This window comes from Nomascus leucogenys, chromosome 9, assembly GCF_006542625.1.
Source record: "Nomascus leucogenys isolate Asia chromosome 9, Asia_NLE_v1, whole genome shotgun sequence".
NCBI classification, from domain to species: domain Eukaryota; kingdom Metazoa; phylum Chordata; class Mammalia; order Primates; family Hylobatidae; genus Nomascus; species Nomascus leucogenys.
Window position 1 is genome coordinate 52,588,736 of NC_044389.1, and position 26,636 is coordinate 52,615,371.

At 34.2% G+C, this 26,636-nt stretch overlaps 1 protein-coding gene across 1 annotated transcript; it reads right to left on the reverse strand.

The window, feature by feature from the left end:
• Window positions 1–1,855: 1,855 nt before the first annotated feature.
• Window positions 1,856–20,545, reverse strand: SULT1E1 (sulfotransferase family 1E member 1). The gene is made up of 8 exons (XM_003265694.2): window positions 20,442–20,545; window positions 17,897–18,050; window positions 16,023–16,148; window positions 14,934–15,031; window positions 10,139–10,265; window positions 8,394–8,488; window positions 4,822–5,002; window positions 1,856–2,752 (listed from the first exon to the last, which is right to left on the reverse strand). The coding sequence occupies exons 2-8, from the start codon at window positions 18,039–18,041 to the stop codon at window positions 2,640–2,642; spliced, it is 885 nt and encodes a 294-aa protein (XP_003265742.1). The 5' UTR covers window positions 18,042–18,050; window positions 20,442–20,545; the 3' UTR covers window positions 1,856–2,639.
• Between the last annotated feature and the right edge of the window lie 6,091 nt (window positions 20,546–26,636).

A 26,636-nucleotide genomic window follows, 5' to 3' on the forward strand; every position in this document is an offset into this window, starting at 1 on the left:
GCAATAATGAATTCACTCCTGGGATAATGACACCAATCCATTCATGAGTGCAGAGCTGTTATTAATCAATTAATCCATTTATGAGGGCAGATTAATTGAGTTTTCAATACGTAAACTTTTGGGGAACACATTCAAATAATAACCCATGGTATTAATCAGTCAGTCAACAAACTTTTAAAAAGTATTTCTGTGAATTTATCTGGGCCTGAAGGCATTGTTCTAGAGATATAATTATTAGGAAATATTAAGCAATGAGGTAAAAAATTCTGTAGCTTTCTTGGAAGCACAGAACCAAAGCTACATTGGCCACCCCCATGTATTTTACCACATAATGCCGTCCAAGGTTTTCATTGTCTCCAGTCCATGTGGACTGTAAGCCCAGCTGCAGGAAGATGCCAAGAATCTAAAGGGGTTGAAGTTTCTATGTGAAATTGAAGCTAGATCCCAGCCCTATTACTTCTCCAAAGAAGATACAGAAGTTTCTGGGCAAGCTTTGGAAAGATGTAATTGGTCCAAATTTTATTCAGGCTAAACTGGAATATGTTGTGCCACTAAGGACTGATGTCAGAAAGATACATAGGTTTATTATTGCTTACTTACATCAATTATAATGTGGGCAACATCAACTATGAGTCTTACAAGATGCATGCTAAAAAAGTTATTGGATATTATAATGTGAAATTTTAAAAATTATGACTAAATGGGCACATAAAAAATGTATAAAAATTGTTGTTTTCAGGGATTGATTCTGATTCCCCTGGTAAACACTGTCCTCAACAATATCTTCATATTTTTCAAGACTCTCCAATTTTTGTTTAATGAATAACTATGTTAAACATTAAAAAAAAAAAGCTTTGATTCTGAAAAACTATAACTATTGAGCAGGGTGCTCAGAAATCCATGGACTTTTCTCCAAAAAGTAAGAAAATAAATCATCTGGATTTCTCCCCAGATTTGGCCTTTTAGTCTATTGTAGTCTAGATAAGGGTTCTACTGAAGACCCAAGGTAAATATTTAATGATCTTGTGTCTCCTCTGTGTTAGTGAAAGGAAGCATTGACTAGACATAGTACAGAAAAAGAATACAATTTTAAAAATAGAAGACGTTTTAAATAAAAAACAATAAAAATTTTTAATTCTTTTTTTCTTCTGTTTTTGTTATATTTTACTGCCAAATATCTTATTCTTTAAAACTTATTTTACAACATTTACATTTGTTGGATTGCATATAGGACAGAAGGAACCCTAAAGCACAAATATTTCAAACTAGCTGAAAATAAATAACACTCATTGGAATTATTTTTGGATGTTTGGAAATCAGTTGTGTTATGTTGAAAAATTGCAGTTAGACTAAGGTAAATTTAAAATTAACTCATTTTGTAGAAAGTAAAAGAAAATGGGCCAGGCGCGGTGGCTCACACCTGTAATCCCAGCACTTTGGGAGGCCGAGGCGGGTGGATCACGAGGTCAGGAGATCGAGACCATCCTGGCTAACACTGTGAAACCCTGTCTCTACCAAAAATACAAAAACTTAGCCGGGCGTGGTGGCGGCCGCCTGTAGTCCCAGCTACTCAGAAGGCTGAGGCAGGAGAATGGCATGAACCTGGGAGGTGGAGCTTGCAGTGAGCAGAGATCCTTCCACTGCACTCCAGCCTGGGAGACAAAGTGAGACTCCGTCTCGAAAAAAAAAAAAAAAAGAAAGTAAAAGAAAATAAGGAAGGAAATCAGGAAATCATAGCTATAGTTATGCCCCCTATTTATATATTATTTCATTCTTCCTTCTAGAGTCTTCAAAGATCATGCACCATTTTTATTATGTACTAATGTCCTACTAAATGGAAAATCAATCACAAAAATAATTTGAAATGCATGTTTATTTTTAATACAACTTTAATAAGATGAATAATCTGTGTTACTACATCATTCCCATAGGTTATAGTTGTGCATGATATTTATAAAAAATAGAAAAGAAGAAGAGGAAGCAAAAGAAAAAGAAAACAAAATTTAAGAGATGATAGTAGGAAAAAAAAAAGTTTCTTATTTCTCATATATATGTACAGCTCAATAAACATGTTACCTGGGCCAGGCATGGTGGCTCACGCCTGTAATCCCAGTATTTCGGGAAGCTGGTGTGGGGAGATCACTTGAGCTCAAGGGTTTCAGACCAGCCTGGACACTATAGCAAGCCCCTGTCTATATAAAAAATAAAAATAAGATTAGTTGATCATGGTGGTGTGTGCCTGTTGTTGCAGCTACTTGGGAGGCTTGAGCCCAGGAATTCAAGACCAGCCTGGACAATATAGTAAGACCTCATCTCTACAATAAAACATAAAAAAAATTAGCCAAGCATGGTTGCACATGGTTGTAGTCCTAGCTACTTGGGAGGCTGAGGTGGGAGGATCACTTGAGTCAAGGAGGTCAAGGCTGCAATCAGCCATGACTGTGACACTGTCCTCCAGCCTAGGCAACAGAGTGAGACTCTGTCTCAAAAAAAAAAAAAAAATGTTAAACAAAAATTTAAAAAGAAAATGTCAACATAATCCGTGATTATGTCTTTTCTAGCAATCTAAAATAAGAAAAAGTGGAGAATAATGAAAAGAAATCTTTAATATCAGATATGTTAAGTAAAGAAAGCCCTTCTTAGATCTCAGTTCGAAACTTCAGTGTAGATTCCTTCATTTGCTGCTCATAATGTTTATCAAATTTTTCATTCAGGGCTACTGTAAAGTGATTTTTCCAGTCTCCTATAATTCCTGTAACAAAAAAGAAAGTGCAATAAATATTAAGTCTTCAAAAAAGAATCATTAGGTTTGCTAATTTCATCACTTTCATTAACACCTAATCAAATATTATACTTGTAATTCTCAATTTTAGGAATGAAATGTATCCCATTAATGTATACTTTTTTGGGCTTACAAAGATGGATTTGTCCTAATTGGTTTAAAAAACAACACATTTAATTCTCTGATTCTTTCTTCTTAGGCCGTTTACTTTATTTTTCTTCTCAAGTTTCATCTCAGTTGTTGGGGCTCCCAGGATAAGATCCATGTTTTACCCACTCTCAAGGTGTTAAATATCATCTTAATGCTGATAGCACTAAAATCCAGACTTATGCTTTATATACAACTGCCTACATGACTTTGCCACCTGAAAAATGTCCAAATTTTCAAATTCAATTAGTTCAAAAATAAATTCATTTTATTCCTTAGCATATTGTGTTTTCTCCATTTACATTTTAATGACCTGTGTAGTGTCAACACCAGATATCTACACATAAGCCTGGACGTTATTCTCTTAACCACACATCTAATTCATTATTTATATTCAGGCTTTCTTTATATCTACTGCCTCTTAAACACTTCTGCTACTGCCAGCCGGAGAGTGTTTCTCATCTGGGTAATTACAATAGTCCAGCAGGCTTTTCCTGTTTTGCTTTCCAACATACTTCCAACACTCACCTTGCAGAAGGAATTCATCTTCTCTTTTGTTTTTTTCTTCTTTTTTTTTTTTTTGAGACAGAGTCTCGCTCTGTGGCCCAGGCTGGAGTTCAGTGCAGCTATCTCGGCTCACTGCAAGCTCCACCTCCCAGGTTCACACCATTCTCCTGCCTCAACCTCCCGAGTAGCTGGGGCTACAGGTGCCCGCCACCACACCCGGCTAATTTTTTGTATTTTTAGTAGAGACGGGGTTTCACTGTGTTAGCCAGGATGGTCTCAATCTCCTGACCTCATGATCCGCCCATCTCGGCCTCCCAAAGTGCTGAGATTACAGGTGTGAGCCACCAAGCCCGGCCCACCTTCTTTTTTAAACTATTCAAGAGTTCACTTGCCCTCTTGCTCAAGGAGCTCTAAACTTTCCTACTGAAATAACCCAAAAACCAGAAGACAGAAAATGTGTGTCCTAAAAAAATCAGATAGGTTCTGAGGGTACAGCAGCAAGTCATCGTTTGCAAGTAAGACAACTGTTTTAAGTCCTCTGTAATATTTATATGTGGAATTTTGAAAAAGGAAACATATAATCAAAAGAGTACATAATTAAAATATAGTTTGAGAACTGAATCTCTTTTCAGTGGATCTCTGTTCTGTTTTGTTTCTTTCCCCAGTGCCAGATTTGTTATTTTACAAATTCCCTGACTCTCTCACTGACAGTATGGTTCAAAGAGCAAGATTTGATTCTATTCTGTTTGTTTCTGCTTCCTCACATATAAATAGACTGGTGTCCCAGTGCTCTGAATATCTGAATATCTCACATGCCTTTAAATTTGTTAACTGGCTATATCTCATCAGGCTGTGTCTCCCCCCAAATAGAATTTTTTTCTTCTTATATGTTGATATTTTTTGCTAAACAGAGCTATATTTGGATTTCTATTTTTTGCCATTTACGCTTGAAAGGTGTTTGCTACTTGTTAAAAAAAAAGTTGACGAACTATTCTAAACTTATTTCTTCAACTCAAAAAGAGAGAGGAATAAAATCTTTCTGCGGAATTTCTGGTTAGAATTTAAAGGAACTATATGATATATGTTGTAACACTGAGGCACATAGGCTTGGTAAATTACAGCTAGTAGGGTGTGATATTATTTCCAATGCTGAGATTGAGATGTCTGCTAGTTATTTTAACATAATATGATGCATATACTAAATAATCAACAGGTAATTGCAATATAATAGAAGTGTAACTTAAAGAGTGTATTTAAATATGAGAGACTGATGAAGAAAACTTAAGCTGGGTTCATAGGCATTAAAATACCTCACTAGATTTTTGCCTATAACCATGTCACCTTGTGACTTCCTCTAGTATCGAGGCAAACCACATTTTTCTCACCCTTTCTCATGAAGGGCGACACTTTCTGGTTCATAATTTCGTCTGGCAGTGTTGTGTAATTCGTGGATGGATTGTTCTTCATCTCCTGGAACGAAGTATGATGTATAATCTTGTCCACAAGCTCCTCTGATGGCTTCCTCTCCAGGAAATGTATCAATTTTATCACCTCTTTTCTGATATCCTAGGGAGAGAAAATGTTTTGAGAACTAAATTGCTAAAATTGCTAAAACTGAATAAATCACTATCTAAACGAAAGAGAAAAAACAAACCTTTCTCTCTTCTCCTACTGATATTAGAATTAGATTTCTAATGAGAAAAAAAAAACACTTTTGGGGAATTTTATAAAAGCTGTTTTAGGTATAATTTTCCTCATCCGTAAAATGTTTATAAAAGATACTTTAAGATTATTCAAAAAACTAAATGAGATGTTTGTGAATGCTTATTGTAGTCCTTGATGCATAAACACACTTAATAGATGTTATCTATGAAAACAAACATCATACTCAAAACCTAAAGTCCCCTGTGAAAAATCAAGTTTGGGGGATAAAAATATACAGGCAATTTTCATTTCTCTCCTAATTTATTGGTGTAATTAGTGAGAAACAAAGAAACAAGAAAGATTAAGAAAAGGTGTAAAAGGTCAAATACAATGCAACATCAGTTCTCTATACACCATAGCTACAAACATCCCCATATCTGTGCCACTACTATAATATACCCCATTATTCAGCTATATCACTCAGTGCAACTATTTGCAATACTAACCCCAACGTGTATTCAAGTGCACATTTCTCTCTATGCCAATCAAATGCTGTTTCTAAATTCTCTGCTCAATAAATTGTAGTTTGCCTTTTCGATTTCAGCTTATCTGCCAATTTATTTGGGATAATATCTTTGGCTATTCTAATTTTGGGTAGATGACCCTGTTTTGCTCCCATAATTGTTTAAATGAATCTAATTTGCCACGTGTATTTTTGTAATGTTTTATTTACTTGTCTATCTTACTCAAAAGAGAAGTGGGGATTGTTAATAATTACAAAAATAGAGCTAGATAGAATGATTTAGTATTTGATACCATATCATGGTGACTACAGTCGACAATAATTTATTGTACATTTTAAAATAATTAAAAACTATCATTGGAATGTTTGTAACACGAAGAAATGATAAATGCTTTAGGCGATGAACACCTCATTTACCCTGATGTGATTATTACAGATGGTGGCCTATATAAAAATATGTCATGTACCCCATAAATATACACACCTACTATGTACCCATAAAAATTAAAAATTAAAATTAAAGAAAGATGATGTTTCAAGACACAAGAAAAAAGATTATGTGTATATATGGGTGTAAAATAGGCATCTCACATGTATGTGTATATATATAATATATACACAAAATTTTATTTTATATGTACAGATATGTGTGTATATATATATATATAGTGATAATGTCTTGTTTTCTTTCTACTGGTTACATTGTAGAAACAAATAAAAATTAATTTGTATATTCTTAGCCTTATTAATTCAAATATAGAGGAAACCTAAACATGGCTATTATTGGCCAAAATCGGGAGTAAGTAGACATGGACAATTTGAAGTGGAGGAAGACAGTTGGAGTAACTAACTTTGTTTGTGTACTTCAAATTCACTGTCATTCATAGTCTAATTACAGAACACAGTATTGGATAATATAATAAACTGTAGATCATGACTGCTTTTCTTATTCAAATTTGATCTAGTGTTAAATTCTATAAATACCTAATTTAATTTATAAAATATTATTTATGATTTTATTTTAAATAATTGTTCACCAAAAACAACTCTAAAATTACTGAAATACCATAAAGGATTTTAATGTTTATTCAAATATATGAATAAGACATGGATATCCATTGCTTTTTTGGTGATAGCAAAGGATAAGAAAATAGAGGAAATTTCTCACCTCTTAATAAAGAAACTGATTATGTTTACTATGTTTTAAAAATTATGAGCTATATGTATATATCTCATTTAAGGAGGAAAACTATATGCAGCACCTATTACCTACTACTTAACTTATGGAATAGAACATTCACAGTTTTCTTAGTTTTTTTTTTTCTTTTGAGTTCCGTTCACCTCTCTTCCCATCCTACAAAAACAAAACAATCAAAAAAAAAAGGAGAAAAAGAAGAAAGAAAGAAAAGAAAAGGAAAAAAACTGCTAATTTCAAATTATTATCTGCTCTACTTTATAGTTTTCAAACTTAGGTATGAATCTCTGGACAACGTATAGTTTGATTTTACCTAACTGATGTGTGTTTTTAAAGTGTATTTCCTTTCATTATAGTATAATATCTAATTGTAATACAATAAAATACATTATATATGGATTCTTTGGTATATGTATATCTGGGTTGTTTTCAATTTTTGCAGTTATTAAGAATGCTACTATGAAAATTATTGAATTTCTAACCTAATGTACACAAGTCAGAGTTTTTCTAGAGTATATGTCTAAGAGTAGAATTTCAGGGTCTTAAATTATGTGCATGTTTGCCTTTGCTAGATAATGACAAGTTGTTTCCAGTGTTTGTATCTTTCTACACTATGATCAACAGTGTGTTACTTTTCACTGATTCACATTCTAATATTTGTTATTGTCAGATATTTAAATTGTTATCTGTGTAGTGGGTATAAAACAGGTATCGCATAGTGATTTTTATTTGGAATTACACTAACAATAAAGCTGAGGAAAAATTAGATTATGAGAAAATTTTAAGGCCATAAAAATTTTGTGTATTGATATTTTAGCATTCTCTTTACACTCTTCTTCTGGAAGTTTGAGTTGATATATGTGAGACATTATCACTATATCTTATATACCAAAAACATTTTTATTTTTTAAATGCTAATACTTAGTAAGAACCATTACTTTTCATCAAATAGCCTATTCATCTCACTGTGCTACATTCTATAGAATTTCCTTAGCTCCATCTTTTGCTTCAATAATTCACTATGTAGCCATGTCTAATCTATTATTGAACCCATCTCTTAATTTTTCATATTTATTTTTTAATTATTTTTAGAAATTCTATTTGGCTATTTTTTTCAAATCTGCTCTGTCAATTTTAATAGCTTTTGTTTCTTTGTATTTTTAAAAATTTCATCTTTTATTTATTTAAACATATTAAGCATGGTTATTTTATAGGACCCATCTAACAATTGCAACATCTCCACATTTGAAGACCAGTTAATTGCTTGCCCATGTTGATTCCTTGTGTGTGAATGTGTGTGTCTGTGTGTGTGTGTCTGTGTGCGTGTGTTATTGTTTCATGAAGTCAAGTTCTTTCAAATTTTTTCTTTGAAATTTTTGAGACTTCTGGTTTAAAATGTATTTATTTTCAGAATATTTTTATTTGTTAGCTTCAAATCTATGCTAAAGTATCTGTGTTATTTTGGTCCTTTCCTTTTAAAAATTTATGAGATGGCTGTCATCATTTATTTAAAGGAATATTTTTGTATCCAGAGTATTTTCAAATGCTAACATCTTAGAAATTACCAAGTTGCTTATGTGTTCCCAGTTCCTTACCTCTTTCAGGTCTTCATAGAAAAGAAATAGTACACGTGAACTCTTTCCCTTTTCCCACCAAGATTTTACATGTTTATACCAGGAACCGTAAGGAACTAAAATTAGAGAGAAAAACAGTGTAAAAATGGTGTCATCTCTAAAACTGCTTGAAAACTAGTGTTCAAGCAAAAATAGCAACAAATAAATATAAATAGATGATCATGAAATTAGAATAGATCAGCTGTATATCTTAAGCAAAGTTCTCTGCAGCAAGAGAGGCAAAGTGTGTTAGATAATCTATGTATGTCAAAATAGTGTGAATTTCATCATATAACATAGTTTATGACAGAAAAACAGGGAAAGTTCTCTCATCAATTTGATTTAAAGCTTATGAGAAAATTGTTGAAACTGGTGTGTGTGTGTGTGTGTATGTGTGTGTGTAAAATCAAATTGTTAGTGGAGGGAGTTGAACTAGTGAAACTATCAGTGGTCTGATAATCAGAAGAATATAGTTCCGGTCTCACATTTACCATTTACAAACTAGATTTGGCAACTAAAACTAGTAACTATATGAATATTTATTACACTATTAGTTTACATGGGAAGGAGTGTTCTCCTAGGTATCCTTAGTGTCATTCTCACTCCAGGAAATTAGATTTTAGAAATGATTGATGTAATATAACCAAATGCTGTCTCTTCCTTTTTCTTTCTCTTCCCTCACTCATACTAAAAATGTTTCATAAAATATAAAGCTGACAAAATAATATAATGTTGTGTGAGTCAAAAGGTTCTGCTTTGCCTGAAGTCATTGTATACCTCCTCTGTTCTTCGACTCCATTAGGGAATTTTTCTTTACGGAAAATGTTATACAGTGAAATTTATAGTGATCTTATTTCTCCCTTTGTAGTGATAGAAAATTATATTTCTCTGCCCTACAGTGGAGGTCTTGACAATCTTAAGGTATATATTTTACTCATTATGCTTTAGCAAAAATTTTCCCAAAATGTAGCAACAAACACAAAGCACATATACCCTACTTGTCTTGAGTCAATATTATCATCAGTGGATATGAAAACACATTATTATTTTTCTTTGTAATTGTTACTACATGATCAGAATGGCCTTCTTTAGTGAATACTAGACTATCCGGCGCCCTTTCTTCCTCAAATCTAAACACTTTAGTCAAAGTGTTTAATAAAAACGAAAAATTTTCCAGAATATCTGCTCAAGGAACTCTCAACAAATTTGAGAAATCTGGTTAAAATATTCAGATCGCACTCTAGGTAGAATGAGGAAGAGTTTTGCAGATAGTTAAACTTCTTTGCGAAATCCATATTCATATAGAACCTGGCAATTTTATTGGAAATAAGTGAACATTCTCTCTTCTCTAATCTCTCCCCAACCCATTGTTCAATAGAGTTGTAATAATTAGGTGTAAAACATTGTTTTCTACTAAAAAGAGACAAGGCAGAAAATCAGACACTGAGTCTCAATCTTGGAGAGTAAAATTACTACCCCCAGCCCCCAGACATACTTCTATATATTTATTTTTAGGTGTTGGACCAGAGTGCTCAGATTCTGCAATTTGCCATCTACATCTGGACACAGTATGCTTGCTCTAAACCTCCAGGCGCCTTTAGAATTTCTGTGTTTTAACTATGAATCAGGGAAGAAAGCATACCAGAACAGATAAAAACTTTTACTTGGAGATGGCATTTGTCTTATATCACCTTGAGAAAAATTCAGTGTAAAGAAGCTGCTCCTACCCTCTCCTTGCATGAATTTCTCCACAAACTCTGGAAAGGATCCAGGATTTGGATGACCAGCCACCATTAGAAAGAAATAATAAAAGGAAACGGCCACATCCTTTGCATTCCGGCAAACATAGATTACCTAAGAGGATGAAATTGTATATTAAACCACTTAACATTTTTTTCAAACAGTCTCATCAAGATTTTTTAAAAAAGGATTTATGTTTTCAAATATAAACATAATACATATTAATTTTACAAAATACATAAAACGTACAATTATTTATAAAGACGTCTTCAATAACCTGAGGTGACTGTGGTTTTTGTAGTGTTGTTCTGTTTGTTCTCACTACAAGCAGAATAACATTATTATGCCATTTTCACACATAATACCTCATTTGAGTATTGTAAATTTTATCAGTATAAATTAAGCCGGTTACATTATTTATTAGTCTCAATGTATTAGTGAAGAGATTAAGCTGAAATTTAGTAGTAATATAGCATTGAGAGTAAATCAATGAGAGTAAACCATTTGGCATATCATTCAGTCAACTATACAGTGCTCTGGTCTTTATACTACACCATCACTCTACATAATTAAAAAAATAGTTCTGAGGTCTCTTCACTTTCAATATTACAGGAAAAAAAAACATGTTTATGAGGTTCTGTTTAGATGCACATTGATCTCATTGAAAATATAATCTCTGCCAACACCTTGTTAGTTTCCATTTTACATGCAGAAGAAATACCGATTAATTAGTTTTCAGAAAACTGTGGTTTTAGTTTCTAGTTTTGGCATGAAGAATAAACAGTACCAGTAATTTTTGACCTAAATATTTTCTTTACTAAACAAATGATTTGTGTTAGATCATCTGTGGCCTACTCTAGGTCTGATACTCAATGTTACACGAAAAGATCTGTGAAAGTAAAGTCCAGTATCCTTATGGGCTTCTACTTAGGCCCTCAGGCACCTAAGCAATGTAATGAAAGGATGCTGTTGAGTATCCACTGTTTATAGAATACGACTAAAGCTACTAAATTGTCTTACTGATGACATTTTCTAACAATTTTGTAGAAATCTAGCTTATTCTAAGATGTATAGCTCTCATTTTATAGCCCTCTTGTAAAAGCCTCTAAAAACTGCAGAATAAAAGTGAACATTTTTTATATAAAATCCATCATCAGCCATATTGAACTTTTCCAATCTTACTTATAACTCTTCCTAGTTCTTTTCATCTATTAGCTGAATGGAACCCTTTGCCACTGTATGCATTAATTTACTTCAGAATTTTCACCCCTTGTCTTCTTTGTTCTAGTCTCTCTTTCTTGAATGTTTTCTGTTTCTCGAAATGCTATCCATATTTTATAGCTTGCCTTCAGGTCCTCCATGAGGCTTTTTATTTTCCCAGATAGAAAAAAAGAGTGACTTCTCTTTCCCTAAACTTCTATTAGTTTATATTCTTTATTTTGGCAGATCTTATTCAACAATATCCCAAAGTTTTTACTGTACATGCTCATTTTTCTGTCCTCAAGAGAAATCTAGCTCTTTCCTGAAGATATGACTTGCACTGCAACTCTCTTGAGTCAAAGTTACCAGTTTCCCAATGATTCACTTGTGATTGTAATCGATCTTAAAAATTCTGCATTTTAAAGACCCCTATTCTTTTTGTTGCCATTGCTTTTGGTGTTTTAGGCATGAAGTCCTTGCAAAGCCAAAATTGACGAATGGCATCTAATTAAACTAAAGAGCTTCTGCACAGAAAAAGAAACTACCATCAGAGTGAACAGGCAACCTACAGAATGGGAGAAAATTTTTGCAATCTACTCATCTGACAAAGGGCTAATATCCAGAATCTACAAAAAACTCAAACAAATTTACAAGAAAAAAACAAACAACCCCATCAGAAAGTGGGCGAAGGACATGAACAGACACTTCTCAAGAGAAGACATTTATGCAGCCAAAAGACACATGAAAAAATGCTCAGCATCACTGGGCATCAGAGAAATCCAAATCAAAACTGCAATGAGATACCATCTCACACCAGTTAGAATGGCAATCATTAAAAAGTCAGGAAACAACAGGTGCTGGAGAGGATGTGGAGAAATAGGAACTCTTTTACACTGTTGGTGGGACTGTAAACTAGTTCAATCATTGTAGAAGTCAGTGTGGCGATTCCTCAGGGATCTAGAACTAGAAATATCATTTGACCCAGCCATCCCATTACTGGGTATATACCCAAAGGATTATAAACCATGCTGCTATAAAGACACATGCACACGTATGTTTATTGCATCACTATTCACAATAGCAAAGACTTGGAACCAACCCAAATGTCCATCAATGATAGACTGGATTAAGAAAATGTGGCATATATACACCGTGGAATACTATGCAGCCATAAAAAAGAATGAGTTCATGTCCTTTGTAGGGACATGGATGAAACTGGAAACCATCATTCTCAGCAAACTATCTCAAGGACAAAAAACCAAACACTGCATGTTCTCACTCATAGGTGGGAATTGAACAATGAGAACACTTGGACACAAGAAGGGGAACATCACACACCAGGGCCTGTTGTGGGGTAGGGGAGCGGGGAGGGATAGCATTAGGAGATATACCTAATGTAAATGACAAGTTAATAGGTGCAGCACACTAACATGGCACATGGATACATATGTAACAAACCTGCACATTGTGCACATGTAACCTAAAACTTGAAGTATAATAAAAAAAAAACCCCTATGCTATTCCTATGATACTTAACTAACTAATTTACACCTCTCCTATCTGATGCCATTTCTAAGCTTGTGGCCATTCCCTTGCTTTAACTGAAGATTTGAACACCTGCCTCATGGTTTCACTCTCCATTCAAATTCTTTTATCATTCTGTGTAATTTTATTGTTGGTATGTGTGATCTACTTGATTCTCTAAGTTCATGTAGTCATTGATCATTACTTCTGTTACTTCAGACTTTTGTAACCACTTTTGTAACCAAATACTGAATCTTGCCTTCACCATAAAGGTTTCACTTTTGAAGAATTATCCTGAGCCATAATCTTTTCTTCCAAGAAATCCCGCTTCTTCCTTCTTCCCCATCAGTTATTCCACATACCTCTCCTACAATCACACCAATGGCTCAAATCCACTGGCCTCAGTTATTTATATTATCTACTAGCCTGTTATTTTTTTTCACTTTCTTCTCTTTATCACTTATAGTTTCTACTCCATCATTCCAAATATCCTGTATCTATTTGCATAAAGGATATTTACAAATATCCTCTATCTATTTGTTTTATTTTGTTGTTGTTGTTTCTCTGTAAATCACCCTGGAAATAACTCCAAACATGAATCCCTCCAACTATCTCCTAGTCTTTAATAAACTCTGAAAAATAAGCAGCTTTGTGAAGGCTTGGACTATTATAAATGTATGTACTCCATTTGAGAAGTAAGGAGTTAACAGCAAGTCCACCACTATCCTCCAAAGGAAAAAAGTGTCTTGGTCAAATCTCTTAAAAAATAATAATGACACATCTCCTGGAAAGTACATAACTGGTCTTTATTAATGAGACAGCCCTTATGCATGGAATGACTTCAGCAGGACATATATGGTCTATCTAGGATTGCTAATGATAAAAACAAACTAACCTGGCAATCTTTGATTTTTGTCTGTAGATCTCCAGGAAATGTCAAATATGCCATGTAACAGATTACAAAATGGAAGTATTTAATGACTGGGATATATCCCCTTTTTGTTAGTGATGACTGCAAATAATACTATAAGATCTTGAAGAACAGCACTGGTGAGGGAAAGGTCTTGAAGAACAGAATTGGTGGTCTCAGATTTCATGTTTTCCCTGTATTTTGAGGTCATGTATAATATTATTTTTAAAGAGCAAAACTGATAGTGTAAACCATCAGCTTAATATGTCTATTACTCCACATTACCATTAAAATGGCAGAGTCCAAACATCTTAACTTGACTTTCAGTATTTCTTACAATCCATTCCTAGCTAATCTCCCTTTACTTATTTAGCCAATATGTACACTTAATCTTCCAGCTAAACTGAACTGATTTCAGATGCCCCCTCAGATCATCCCTGAATTGTCATCACTCCTACACATCATTCAAATATCAGCTGATATGTTGCTCCTGGATGCCTTGCCTACCCCCAGTGTCTGAGTTAGAATTCTCTCTCTTACTTGACCTATGATACTTTTTGTCTTGTCTGTTAACCTGTCCTTTTTCTCAAATGGACTATGTGTCCATGAAGACAAGCTTGCATGTGTCTTACTGTTATGTCCCTAACACATAATAGGCACTCAATACATAGTTATTATACGACAGTTATCTGACCTATCCTTTTTGTGGTTCATTTGTATGCCTAACAACACCAAGCACAGTATTTTGCAAAGGGAGGAGATTCAATACAATTAGTAACAACAACAAATACAAAAGTAGCTACTATTTATTGTTTACAATATGCTAGGAATTATGTGAAGCACTTTATAAGCATTATCATGTAATCCTTATAACAATTCCATGAAAAAGATGTTGTTATTATCTTTCTTCTACAGATATAAAAACTTAGGCTTAGGGAGTCTAACTGGACTTTTTAGAACCACATCTGGCAAAAGACAGAGTTGGAATTAAAACATAGGCTCTCTGACAATGACTGTATTTATTCCACCTTTGTTAAATGTCTATAGATTCAATGAAAGAATAAATAAACAAGTGTGTATAACTGATGAGATCATTCTATCATTTCTTGGAGTTGGATGAAGTTTTGAGAACACTTGACTCTGGTTACCTTACAATTCTTTTCCCAAAATGAGGCAGGAAGAAGTTCAGGTGGCAAATGAGTCTTCACAATTCTAGGAGAATTCATCTCATCTAATTGTTTTACTCCTGATTTTTAAAAAAGTAAAGGTTAGGCAACTTCAAAAATTATAACTATTTATGTGGATTTATATAGATATTTATAAAATAGAAGTAACTCTAAGATTCTATATTGTAATTAGATTGTATGTAACATGAAGTATAAATTCTTGAGGGAATGGACACTGCATTTTCTGTGGTGTAATTATTATGCATTGCATGCCTATATCAAAACATCTCATGCACCCCATTAATATTTACATCTAATATATATTCACAAAAATTAAAAATTAAAAAAGATTCTATATTGTGTTCATAATAATACTTACCATGAAAGAAATATAGATAGAGAAAATTACATAGAAAAATATAAAATGAAATAAAATTTCATCACCTGAGAGAAATCATTAATATTTTGGCAAGCAACCTTCTATACAAATCTACTTATATTCTCAAATTTATAGCCATCCCACTACCATGCACACAGATGAACATTTTGATAGCTTCTAATTGTCTTTTTCTCTCAAAATATTATATTTAAACTGCAATTTCAAGAAACTTCCAAAAAATTTTAATGATTTTATAGTGTTATTATACAACCTTTAACTATTCTTTTGTTGATTAGCATTTAGGTTGTTTCCAATTTTCCACAATATTAAAAGAATCTGTGGTAAATATACTTTTGCATATATCATTGAAAAATTTATGGGTATTTTTCTCAGTATTTAAAATATCATCTCATTTAGTCCACAGATAAATAAATGTTTACATACTACTAAACTCTGCTGAAGGCATATAAGAATTGTCCTTATTCACTCTATTCCAGACACTTGCTGTACACATGCTATACTGCAAAGCCTGTCAAGATTTAAATTTAAATTTAAATTTAAATTTATATGCTGTCTTATGTAGAAGACCTGATACTAATTGCCATTCTTGCTTATAATCTCGTTGCTTGTACTGTATACATACACATCTTAGAATATGTGCAAATAGTTTTTAAAATCAACTTGAATGTTACCATTCACGAGGTTTTCTTTTCTGCATTCCAGGAAAGGTATTCGATTAAAAATTACGTCTTCTTTGCACTTTTCCACATCACCCTCTTTATAGATCATATACACAATTTCACTAACCCAGGTTGTACCTGTAAAAATTAAATAAACCTGAGTCTCCTGCTGACCATGTAGAGTTGATGACATTAGTGCTGGATTTACGGATGGAAAAAGTTGGAAGATACCAATGCAATACTATTTAAAAGGTGTCTGAATAGCCACAGACTCAGGAAATATTTTGTATAATATTTTATGTTTAGGACACAAAAATAACCTCAAGAGATAAAGATAAATGTTATAGTAAAACACACCTGAGACCTGTGTCCAAATTTGTTCGTGATGAATTATGACATTGTGCAAACTGATAACAGTTTTGGACTTTAATTTTTACATCTAAAAAGTAAGAAGACTTGAATAAGCATGCTTCCCATCAAAAACTCTACTGATGGTATATTATGTCTCACGTTGGGTCCTAGGTCAGAAAACTTAGCAAAGGATAAATCTGGATCCTGTCCTTAGGGAGCTAAAGGCCTTTTGAAGTCAGTGACATTGTTCAATAGCTACAATAAATTTTGTTTTTATTAAGATACTATTGTATAATATGGCACAGAGATTTAAATAACTGCAAAGAAGAAATCTATAACACAGTGTTCTGCTGCTACTGTTGTTGCTGCTGACATGATATTTTGACAAGAAATGCCTTTGAGAGGATGTGATCCTCCAGCTTAGCCTTAAGAATTACTGGCATAAATTCACCACTTGGGGGAGGTAAAAAAAAAGTTCTACCAGGCAGAAGCCCAGTCTCTCTTTTTAATCTAAAGTTGGTACTTAAGAATGGTATAGTGGTTAGGAAGATAATTGGAAATAGACTATAAGACCTAAATCAAAGGGTCTACCTGAAGAGAGGAGTTGGGGCTCAGGCAAGCAGATAGCAAGCCTTGTAGTTCATACTAAAGAGTCCGAGTTATTTTTATAAAAATCACGGAAAGGTACTGACATATATTATATTAAGCAGAAGAGCAAGATTATCAGGATTGTGTTTTAGAAGAATTTCTCTAGTGCCAGAATAAACACAGTAGTGGAGGAGGGATCAATAGAAAGGGAGACAAGAGACCTGTTAAGAGGCCGACTGTGAGACCTATCTACCAGACTAAATGACCAAAACATTTTGACTGATTCCAAATGCCAGATGAATAAGCCAGAGGGATTGAAACTGGAATAGCTCACGGGTTTCCTCTTCAGATGACTGGTATTGTGCTGCCATTTATTCCAATAGGGAAGAAAATAAAGAAGCAGATTTAGGGTCAATATAACCACGGGCATACTTAGTGTGTTTGGCTTTATTTTTAAGTGGTAAATGGAACAACCAGATGAAGAAATATGAATTCGGACTAATTTCTAAGTCTATAGTTGTAAAACTCCAGAACTATGCTTAAAACTGGAGTTTTGTAGATAGACTTAAAGAGCTGGTGAGCTGAAAGAGAGTTTTAGAGTATCTGTAAAAAGTGGTGGTCATACTCCGTATATACAACAACATTAATGACATAAGGTAAACAGTTGGTAGTTTTAAATTTTTATTATGGGATGAATACAGGTTCATTAGTATATATTATGTAAGTTTCTAACTGTGCTCAACAACATCCATTTGTCAATGTGCTATTCAAGTTATAGGTAAAAATTGTGGTCATGGAATAGAGCTACCTTTTCTATGTCTATATCAAAACTACCGCATCTGTTCTTAATATAGAGAATGAGGGTGTACAACACGAACACCTTAATATTTACCATTTACAGTGTGTTTATTATTTTTAGGTGAAAAAAGAACAACAAAGAGATTTACCAGATTTAGGGTAGGTGGCAATGACAAGATCATCTGGTCTTGCCTGGAATGCTTCCACATTATCCCAATATTTGACAAAATCTTTATACATTAGAATCCCATGGACTTCTTCAAAGTTTTCATAATAGTCAAGTTCAGAATTCATTGTGGTACACTGAAAAAAAAAACTCTGCTTTATTCTTTGTACGTACTTAACAACATTTCACCATTAACAACTGTGTATATAACGGACCCTCCGACATCTCTAGCACTTCTTAGTTGTTGCACATATGGGGCAAAAACATAGTAAAGTTGCGTATTAAATAGTTTTGCTATATAGAGAGGTTTTAACTGTATTAGAAAGATGTCTAACACATAAAATGATAGGAAAGCACAAGTGATTATGAAGTAAAATGCTTAAAACTAAATAAAAATGTGGATATACTCAATTATATTTATTCTGTGATAAATAAAAACCACAGAGCCTTCAATTTCTTTCAGAATTGCTAGGGCATATAAAAAGACAAAGAGGTCCAGAATTACAATATTTTAGCAACTTATCCAATTATGTATATGTCAAATAACAATAAAGATCATTACATTTGATTATTATTGCCGGGTATCTAAGTCAGAAATTTTTGATTTCCTGAATATGTATCATTTTTTAAAAATAAACCAAATGCTTGGTGAATGTATTTAAAAGAAAAGAAGATGAAATTAATGACACTGTAATGGTTATATCAAAGAAATGGAATCTTGAGGTATAAAGGATTCCTCTGTGACCTTTAAAATTACTTTTTTCCCCATTTGATCAATAAGGTAGTGGATACTCCCAATGAATGGCTTGGCTAAAAAATGATAAGGTTAAGCAAGATGGTTATCATTTCCTAATTCATCTCCTGATCCCATGACAATCTATTTCATGTTCAAGGGTACTAACAGAATTTTTAATTAGGCATACTTTCTTTCATTAGCTTTCAAATTCCTTTAGTATCTTGTTTTTTCAACTGCCAAACTTAGCTTATTTCAAGTTTCTGACGTAGCTTCCCAACACATTTTGTCTTTCCTGACATTAGCCTTTCTAGATCGTCCTCCTGTTCATGTTTGCCCAAAAACCTGCCTGATAAGTTCTACACACACAAATTGCCCCAGCCCTTAGGACAATCTCAACTTTTAAAAAACCTTCCTCTACAGCATATCAGATGTAATGTCACCAAAATATGAGATTTCTATTTCCAAAATGCAAATTAGCCTTATCAATAAATCACTTGTTCCCCAGGCCTTCTCCTTAGTCTCAAAAAACAGATCTTTCACTAGAAGAAATGTGTATAAAATGCACCAAGGCTTATCCTGCCTATTGGTTTGCTTACTCATGTGAATTACTTTCTTGGTGTTCAGCCAAGTTTGTAAGAATTGGCTTATAGTCAGCTGGGAGTGGTAGATTTATCATTAAGTAGTTGGCTGACTTCCAGCTACCCCTTCATAGTCAATTTTGGTCTGAGAGGCAAAGTAGGTGGCATGTAGTAAAATATCTTTTCTCATTCTATTCCTTTTGGTAAATTGTCTCATATTACAATGTATGGATTTACTTCCTATGTGATCCCCATTCTCTCAAAAGATCTATTTCAGTTAGAAATTGTCAATTTTGTATCCTGAGTATGTAGGTCAGTTGTTCAGAAATAAACATCAATAAAAATTGTTAAAAATATGATTTATAAATTCAATTAAACTCAGAAAGTGTTTTTCCTTCCCTCTCTCCTTCCTCTCTTTCTTCCTTCCTTTCTGCATACTCCCCTCCTGCATCTTCCAACCTGCCTTTTATCCAGCAAATACTCCCTGTGTGAATGCTTACCCTGTTCCTAGGCTGTGTAGTCAGTGCTAGAATACTATGGTGGATGCAGATACATAGGGTTCTCATAGTCCCTACTCTCTTAGATTTACCTGTATGAGGGCAAAGTGACTTTTGTACATCTTTCTATCCCAGTGTCCAGCACTATGACACAAAGCAGATGTTCAGAAATATTTGTTAAGTTCAATTATTAGATCAAGGAACTCTCTAGTTTCTACTAAGTAAGGATTCACAGATTCAAAAGGCAATATATGTCAATGACCTACATATTAATTATTTACCAAGGACTTTGGATTTCTGTCATATTTATCTGAAGTTTCTTACATGAAAGTAAAGCCCCTATTTGCAAGACCCCTTATCACAGGAGCACAAAACTAAAAGTCAATCTCTATTCTACCTCCTTCTACCCTGCTTGCTTTATTTTCTCATTGGTAAAATGGAGAACATGTCCAGCATTCAGCACTTTTAAGATAGCAATGCTACTGTAATTTTACACTAAAGCAATATGCAACAAAATACTACATAAATGTAAAATATTATTTTTAACAACAAATTATTTTAAAAGGTTTTAAATGCTTTACATCATTAATTAAAGTATCAATGAAGACTTTTGTCTTTGTATATTTTATTTTTAACAGCTTTGTAGTATATAATTTGCATTCTGTATTTTATATATCTAAAATCTAAGTATTGATATTAATAATAAAAATGTACAACCTGTTTAGCTGATCCTGTGAAAGAAGTTGATCTAGTTTAGATCTCTTCAAATACAAAGGCAGATCTTAAGCTGCAAAAAAAGATGAGAACCACTTCTGCATTTGGAATGTTTCTGGTGAGTTTATATCCTGAATGCCAGAGAAGGAGGTGGAGATTAATTTGGGGGCTTGGTTTCATGAAGTTCATGATGCAATAATTAATGTAGATATAAATACATACCTGCAGCTGCAGTAACCACAAAGAGTCATGTTCATTCATAGAGATGTAGAAATATCCTGTTGTTATTTTTTAAATTATTTGGCTCATATTCAAATTCCTAAGTCTGCCGTCAGGGGTTGGGGAAAAAGGAGGGAGAAAAGTTAAGGAAAAGATGAGAAAGAAGAGGCCTGGGAAGAGAGACTGGGAAGGTAGAATCCCTTATTCACTCACTGACAAATAATAACATGACTATGGTTAACTTTCAAAAGAATAAACTTATTGGAGTGAAGAAAGAGAAGTCAATAAGGAAAGAAATAAGACAGCAAGGACCCTCAATCAGACTTTGCTCAGTTTACTAAGACCTGCCATAGAAGTCATTGGGTTGTATGCTAACATGTCAACTGGAAAACACCTATTTAAACTCTTTGCCTTTAACTCTTAAGCAGACCTGAAAAATTTAAAAAGCAGATGACAGCTAAAGAAAGAATGTAAACATCACTCACCTTTCGATTATCATTTTAGAAACCTGACTTCTCTCTGCTCCCAATCACAAAATAGCATACTGTGACTTTTTCAGGTAACGATAGCTACCAACACTGCCAGACTTAGCTTATTTCAAGTTTCTGACACAGCTTGGAATTTACACAAGAGAATTAGAAAAATAAATGGCCAAGGGTTTGTGGAATCCACAAATACATGACCTTTCTTTTCATTTTTCTGCACCTACTCTGTCACTTAAGAAAATTATCCTTTGCTCCACCCCATCAACACCTCCAACCCTGTTATTTCTTATTTCTCTATTAATTACTGTTAGATTACATTTCCTTTGAGAGACTCACTCTTACAAGACTGTATGTTTCTCTTAGTGACTTTTAAACTTTGAACTTTCTCCTAACTAGTATTTATTTTACTGTGTTGTAAATCAATGTTTGCTTGTCCAGAGTACTTTTTAAATTATAAATAGCTTGAAAATAGGGTCCTACTCTGTAATTAGCATTTTTTTCTGGCATCTAGTAGGCTAGGCGTTGAATATGTATTTACTGAATAAAAGTGGCTGATTTATTCAAGAAATATAAGAAGTTAAGGGGGCCATAGTTGTTATAGAAAGCAATATCTAGCCTTATGCAAAATAAGAGGTGTTAAGTGGTTTCTGAAAAATGGGGCTTTTCATAACAGAAAATCAAGTTAGAAAAGGAGTCACCAGGGACCCAAATTTTGATTTTCATTTTACTTTGTTTTATGCAGTCTGTTATATTATTTGAGTTAAATAAAATGTGTGATAAAAAACACTTAATCATTAAATGTACAAATTTACTCATTCATATGCCTACTATGTACCTTTAAAAATTAAGTATATATATACAAATTTAATACAGAATATAATTTTTAACCTTGCAACATGGCTTCACTTTATTTTTTTAATGACAAGAATCTATGAAGTTTCTTTTATTGTTTAGCGAAAACATTCTTTAGTCCAAAAAAATCAAAAAATGAGCGCAAGCTAATATAAACAGATTTAACCTCAATACATCTGTCTGTTTTTCACTTGTAAACAATTGGTTGCAGGGATGTCACAAATGCTCCTAACTCATGTAATTCTGGCAACCACAGATGTTCAATACACATTTATTCTTAGAAAATCTTTCTAATGTTAAGAATTCACTTACTGATAAGAGCAAAACAATAGGCAAGATGGCCCTGAAACCTCATTCTTCTCCATGAGTAATGGGTACAGACTGAGTTACAAAAAGTTTGAGTCAATGTCAAAAAAAAAAAAAAAATGGATCTCAGATAAGGACCAGTTTTTTAATGTTTATCTTGACCCTCAGAATTTGGGCAGATATCTTGAAAATATCCTATCTATGACAAACCCACAGCCAATATCATACCGAATGGGCAAAAACTGGAAGCATTCCCTCTGAAAACTGGCACAAGACAGGGATGTCCTCCCTCACCGCTCCTATTCAACATAGTGCTGGAAGTTCTGGCCAGAGCAATCAGGCAGGAGAAGGAAATAAAGGGTATTCAATTAGGAAAAGAGGAAGTCAAATTGTCCCTGTTTGCAGATGACATGATTGTATATCTAGAAAACCCCATTGTCTCAGCCCAAAATCTCCTTAAGCTGATTAGCAACTTCAGCAAAGTCTCAGGATACAAAATCAATATACAAAAATCACAAGCATTCTTGTACACCAATCACAGACAAACAGAGAGCCAAATCATGAGTGAACTCCCATTCACAATTGCTTCAAAGAGAAGAAAATACCTAGGAATCCAACTTACAAGGGATGTGAAGGACCTCTTCAAGGAGAACTACAAACCACTGCTCAATGAAATAAAAGAGGATACAAACAAATGGAAGAACATTCCATGCTCATGGGTTGGAAGAATCAATATCATGAAAATGGCCATACTGCCCAAGGTAATTTATAGATTCAATGCCATCCCCATCAAGCTACCAGTGACTTTCTTCACAGAATTGGAAAAAAACTACTTTAAAGTTCATATGGAACCAAAAAAGAGCCCACATGGCCAAGTCAATCTTAAGCCAAAAGAACAAAGCTGGAGGCATCACTCTACCTGACTTCAAACTATACTACAAGGCTACAGTAACCAAAACAGTGTGGTACTGGTACCACAACAGAGACATAGATCAATGGAACAGAACAGAGCCCTCAGAAATGATATCGTATATCTATAACTATCTGATCTTTGACAAACCTGACAAAAACAAGAAATGGGGAAAGGATTCCCTATTTAATAAATGGTGCTGGGAAAACTGGCTAGCCATATGTAGAAAGCTGAAACTGGATCCCTTCCTTACACCTTATACAAAAATTAATTCAAGATGGATTAAAGACTTCAATGTTAGACCTAAAACCATTAAAATCCTACAAGAAAACCTAGGCAATACCATTCAGGACATAGGAGTGGGCAAGGACTTCATGTCTAAAACACCAAAAGCAATGGCAACGAAAGCCAAAATTGACAAATGGGATCCAATTAAACTAAAGAGTTTCTGCACAGCAAAAGAAACTACCATCAGAGTGAACAGGCAACCTACAGAATGGGAGAAAATTTTCACAACCTACTCATCTGACAAAGGGCTAATATCCAGAATCTACAATGAACTCAAACAAATTTACAAGAAAAAAACAAACAACCCCATCAAAAAGTGGGCAAAGGACATGAACAGACACTTCTCAAAAGAAGACATTTATGCAGCCAAAAAACACATGAAGAAATGCTTGTCATCACTGGCCATCAGAGAAATGCAAATCAAAACCACAGTGAGATACCATTTCACACCAGTTAGAATGGCCATCATTAAAAAATCAGGAAACAACAGGTGCTGGAGAGGATGTGGAGAAATAGGAACACTTTTACACTGTTGGTGGGACTGTAAACTAGTTCAACCATTGTGGAAGTCAGTGTGGTGATTCCTCAGGGATCTAGAACTAGAAATACCATTTGACCCAGCCATCCCATTCCTGGGTATATACCCAAAGGACTATAAATCATGCTGCTAGAAAGACACATGCACACATATGTTTATTGCGGCACTATTCACAATAGCAAAGAGTTGGAACCAACCCAAATGTCCAACAATGATAGACTGGATTAAGAAAATGTGGCACATATACACCATGGAATACTATGCAGCCATAAAAAAGGATGAGTTCATGTCCTTTGTAGGGACATGGATGAAACTGGAAAACATCATTCTCGGTAAACTATCGCAAGGACAAAAAACCAAACACCACATGTTCTCACTCATAGGTGGGAATTGAACAATGAGAACTCATGGACACAGGAAGGGGAACATCACACTCCGGGGACTGTTGTGGGGTTGGGGGAGGAGGGAGGGACAGCATTAGGAGATATACCTAATGCTAAATGACGAGTTAATGGGTGCAGGAAATCAACATGGCACATGTATACATATGTAACAAACCTGAACATTGTGCACATGTACCCTAAAACCTAAAGTATAATAATAAAAAAAAGAAAATATGTACATATATTAAGTATTATAATAATGTCAAACAAAAAGAATGTGGGCAGATATGCAGACAGACATACTGCTGTTATACTCTGAAACACTGAAAACAAGTGTAAAGCTGGCACTTCTGTGTGACAAAGAGTTCCCGAAACAATTACTGTTGCTTATTTGTGACTACTGGGCTTTTTCTGTAGCAAACACTTTCTCTGGATCAAGATTAAAGGTCCTATAGAGTCTGTTTTATAAATAGCAAGATTTTAACATGAATAATGTGAAAACAAGTTGCATGTTTAACTGAGCCTTTTTCAGAGTTAACCTGTAATCCCCATTACTTGGGAAGCTGAGTAAGGAGAATCTCTTGAACCCAGGACGCAGAGGTTGCAGTGAATCGAGATGGTGCCACTGCCCTCCATCCTGGGCAACAGAGCCAGACTAATTCTCAAAAAACAAAACAAAACAAAAAAAACAGTATTGATACATCAGCATTAACTAAAGTCCATAGTTTACATTAGGATTTACTCTCTGTTGTATACAATTCTATAGCTTTTGATCAATGCATATTGCCACATGTTTGTCAATACAATATCATACAGAACAGTTTCACTGCCCTAAAAATCCCTTTTTCTAAATCTATTCATCCTGCCTTCCCTACTCTGAAATCCTAGCAATGACTGATCTTTTTATTGTCTGTAGTTTTGCCTTTTCCACAATGTCATGTAGGTGGAGTCAAACAGTATGCAACGTTTTCAGATTAGCTTCTTTGGCCTAACTATATGTATTCAAGATTTCTCCATGTTTTTTTGGTGACTTAATAACTTTTTTTAAACTGCTAAGCAGTACCCTATTCTGTGGATATACCATACTTTGTTTATCCATTCAACTATTAGAGGACATCTTGGTTATCTCCAATTTTTGGCAATTAGGAATAAAATGGCTAAAAACAATTATGTGCAGGTTTTTGTGTGGACACAAGTTTATACCTCATTTGAGTAAATATCTAAGTGTGTGATCGCTAGATGGTATGGTAAAACGATGTTAAAAAAAATGCCAAAATGTCTTCCAAAGTGGCTGCACCATTTTGCTTTCCTACCAGCTATGAACATGAGTGCCTGTTGCTTCCCATTCTTGCCAGCATTTGGTATGGTTAGATTTTTGGATATTATCTGAATGTTAGGCTGTGATTAACATTTGCTATAGTTCTAGCGTCACCGGCTTTCCATTCCTTTAATTTCCTTTTATTTGTCTCTTCTGTTGTCTTCCAGTTTCCCTAGAAATGCCTTCTTAAATAAAGTCTAATCTTTGTAGTTCTTTTAGTTGTAAGCCACTATTATTGTATAGGACCCTTATTGATCTACCAGACATGTATTGGGGGTGGAGGTTCTAAAATCCTGTTATCAGGTCTCAGCCTTTCATGGGGCTGTGACCCTCACAAGTGCTTCTCAGCCAGCCACCAAGGCTTTATGTCGAACAAGAAGTCTAGATTGGCCTTTATTTGGGTGCTTCCCTTCTCCCAGGTGTCAGAAAAGCCCTCTGGTAATGTTGTGCATGTGTGTGCGTGCACATGCACGCCCAGGTTTTTGCTGTGAAGAATACTCTAGGTTTATTTCAAAAGGGTTATTTTGCCTCTCCTTTTCCCTGAAGCACAAGAGGATATTTCTCTGTTCTTCACTGTGATTACCTGATGAGAGTCCGGGAAGTAAAGCTCACAAAAAATGTGAGGCATCTCTAGGACTGGACTACCAAGAGTTTTTAACTCTCAAGTGAATCCCCACTTAGCCTCTAGTATTTATTTCATCAATTACTATTTAATTGTTTCTACCAATTACTGGCTCCAGTGGCTTCTGCTCTCTGTTCTCATTCTATGTATTTCACTGTGTCTGCAGTTTTAGGGGCTGTAGTTCACACTGTGACCTCAATTCTCTGATGGATCTAAGAAGATTCATTGATTCTCATTTTGTTCAGCTTTCTTCTTGTTGTAAGGATAAGAGTGACAA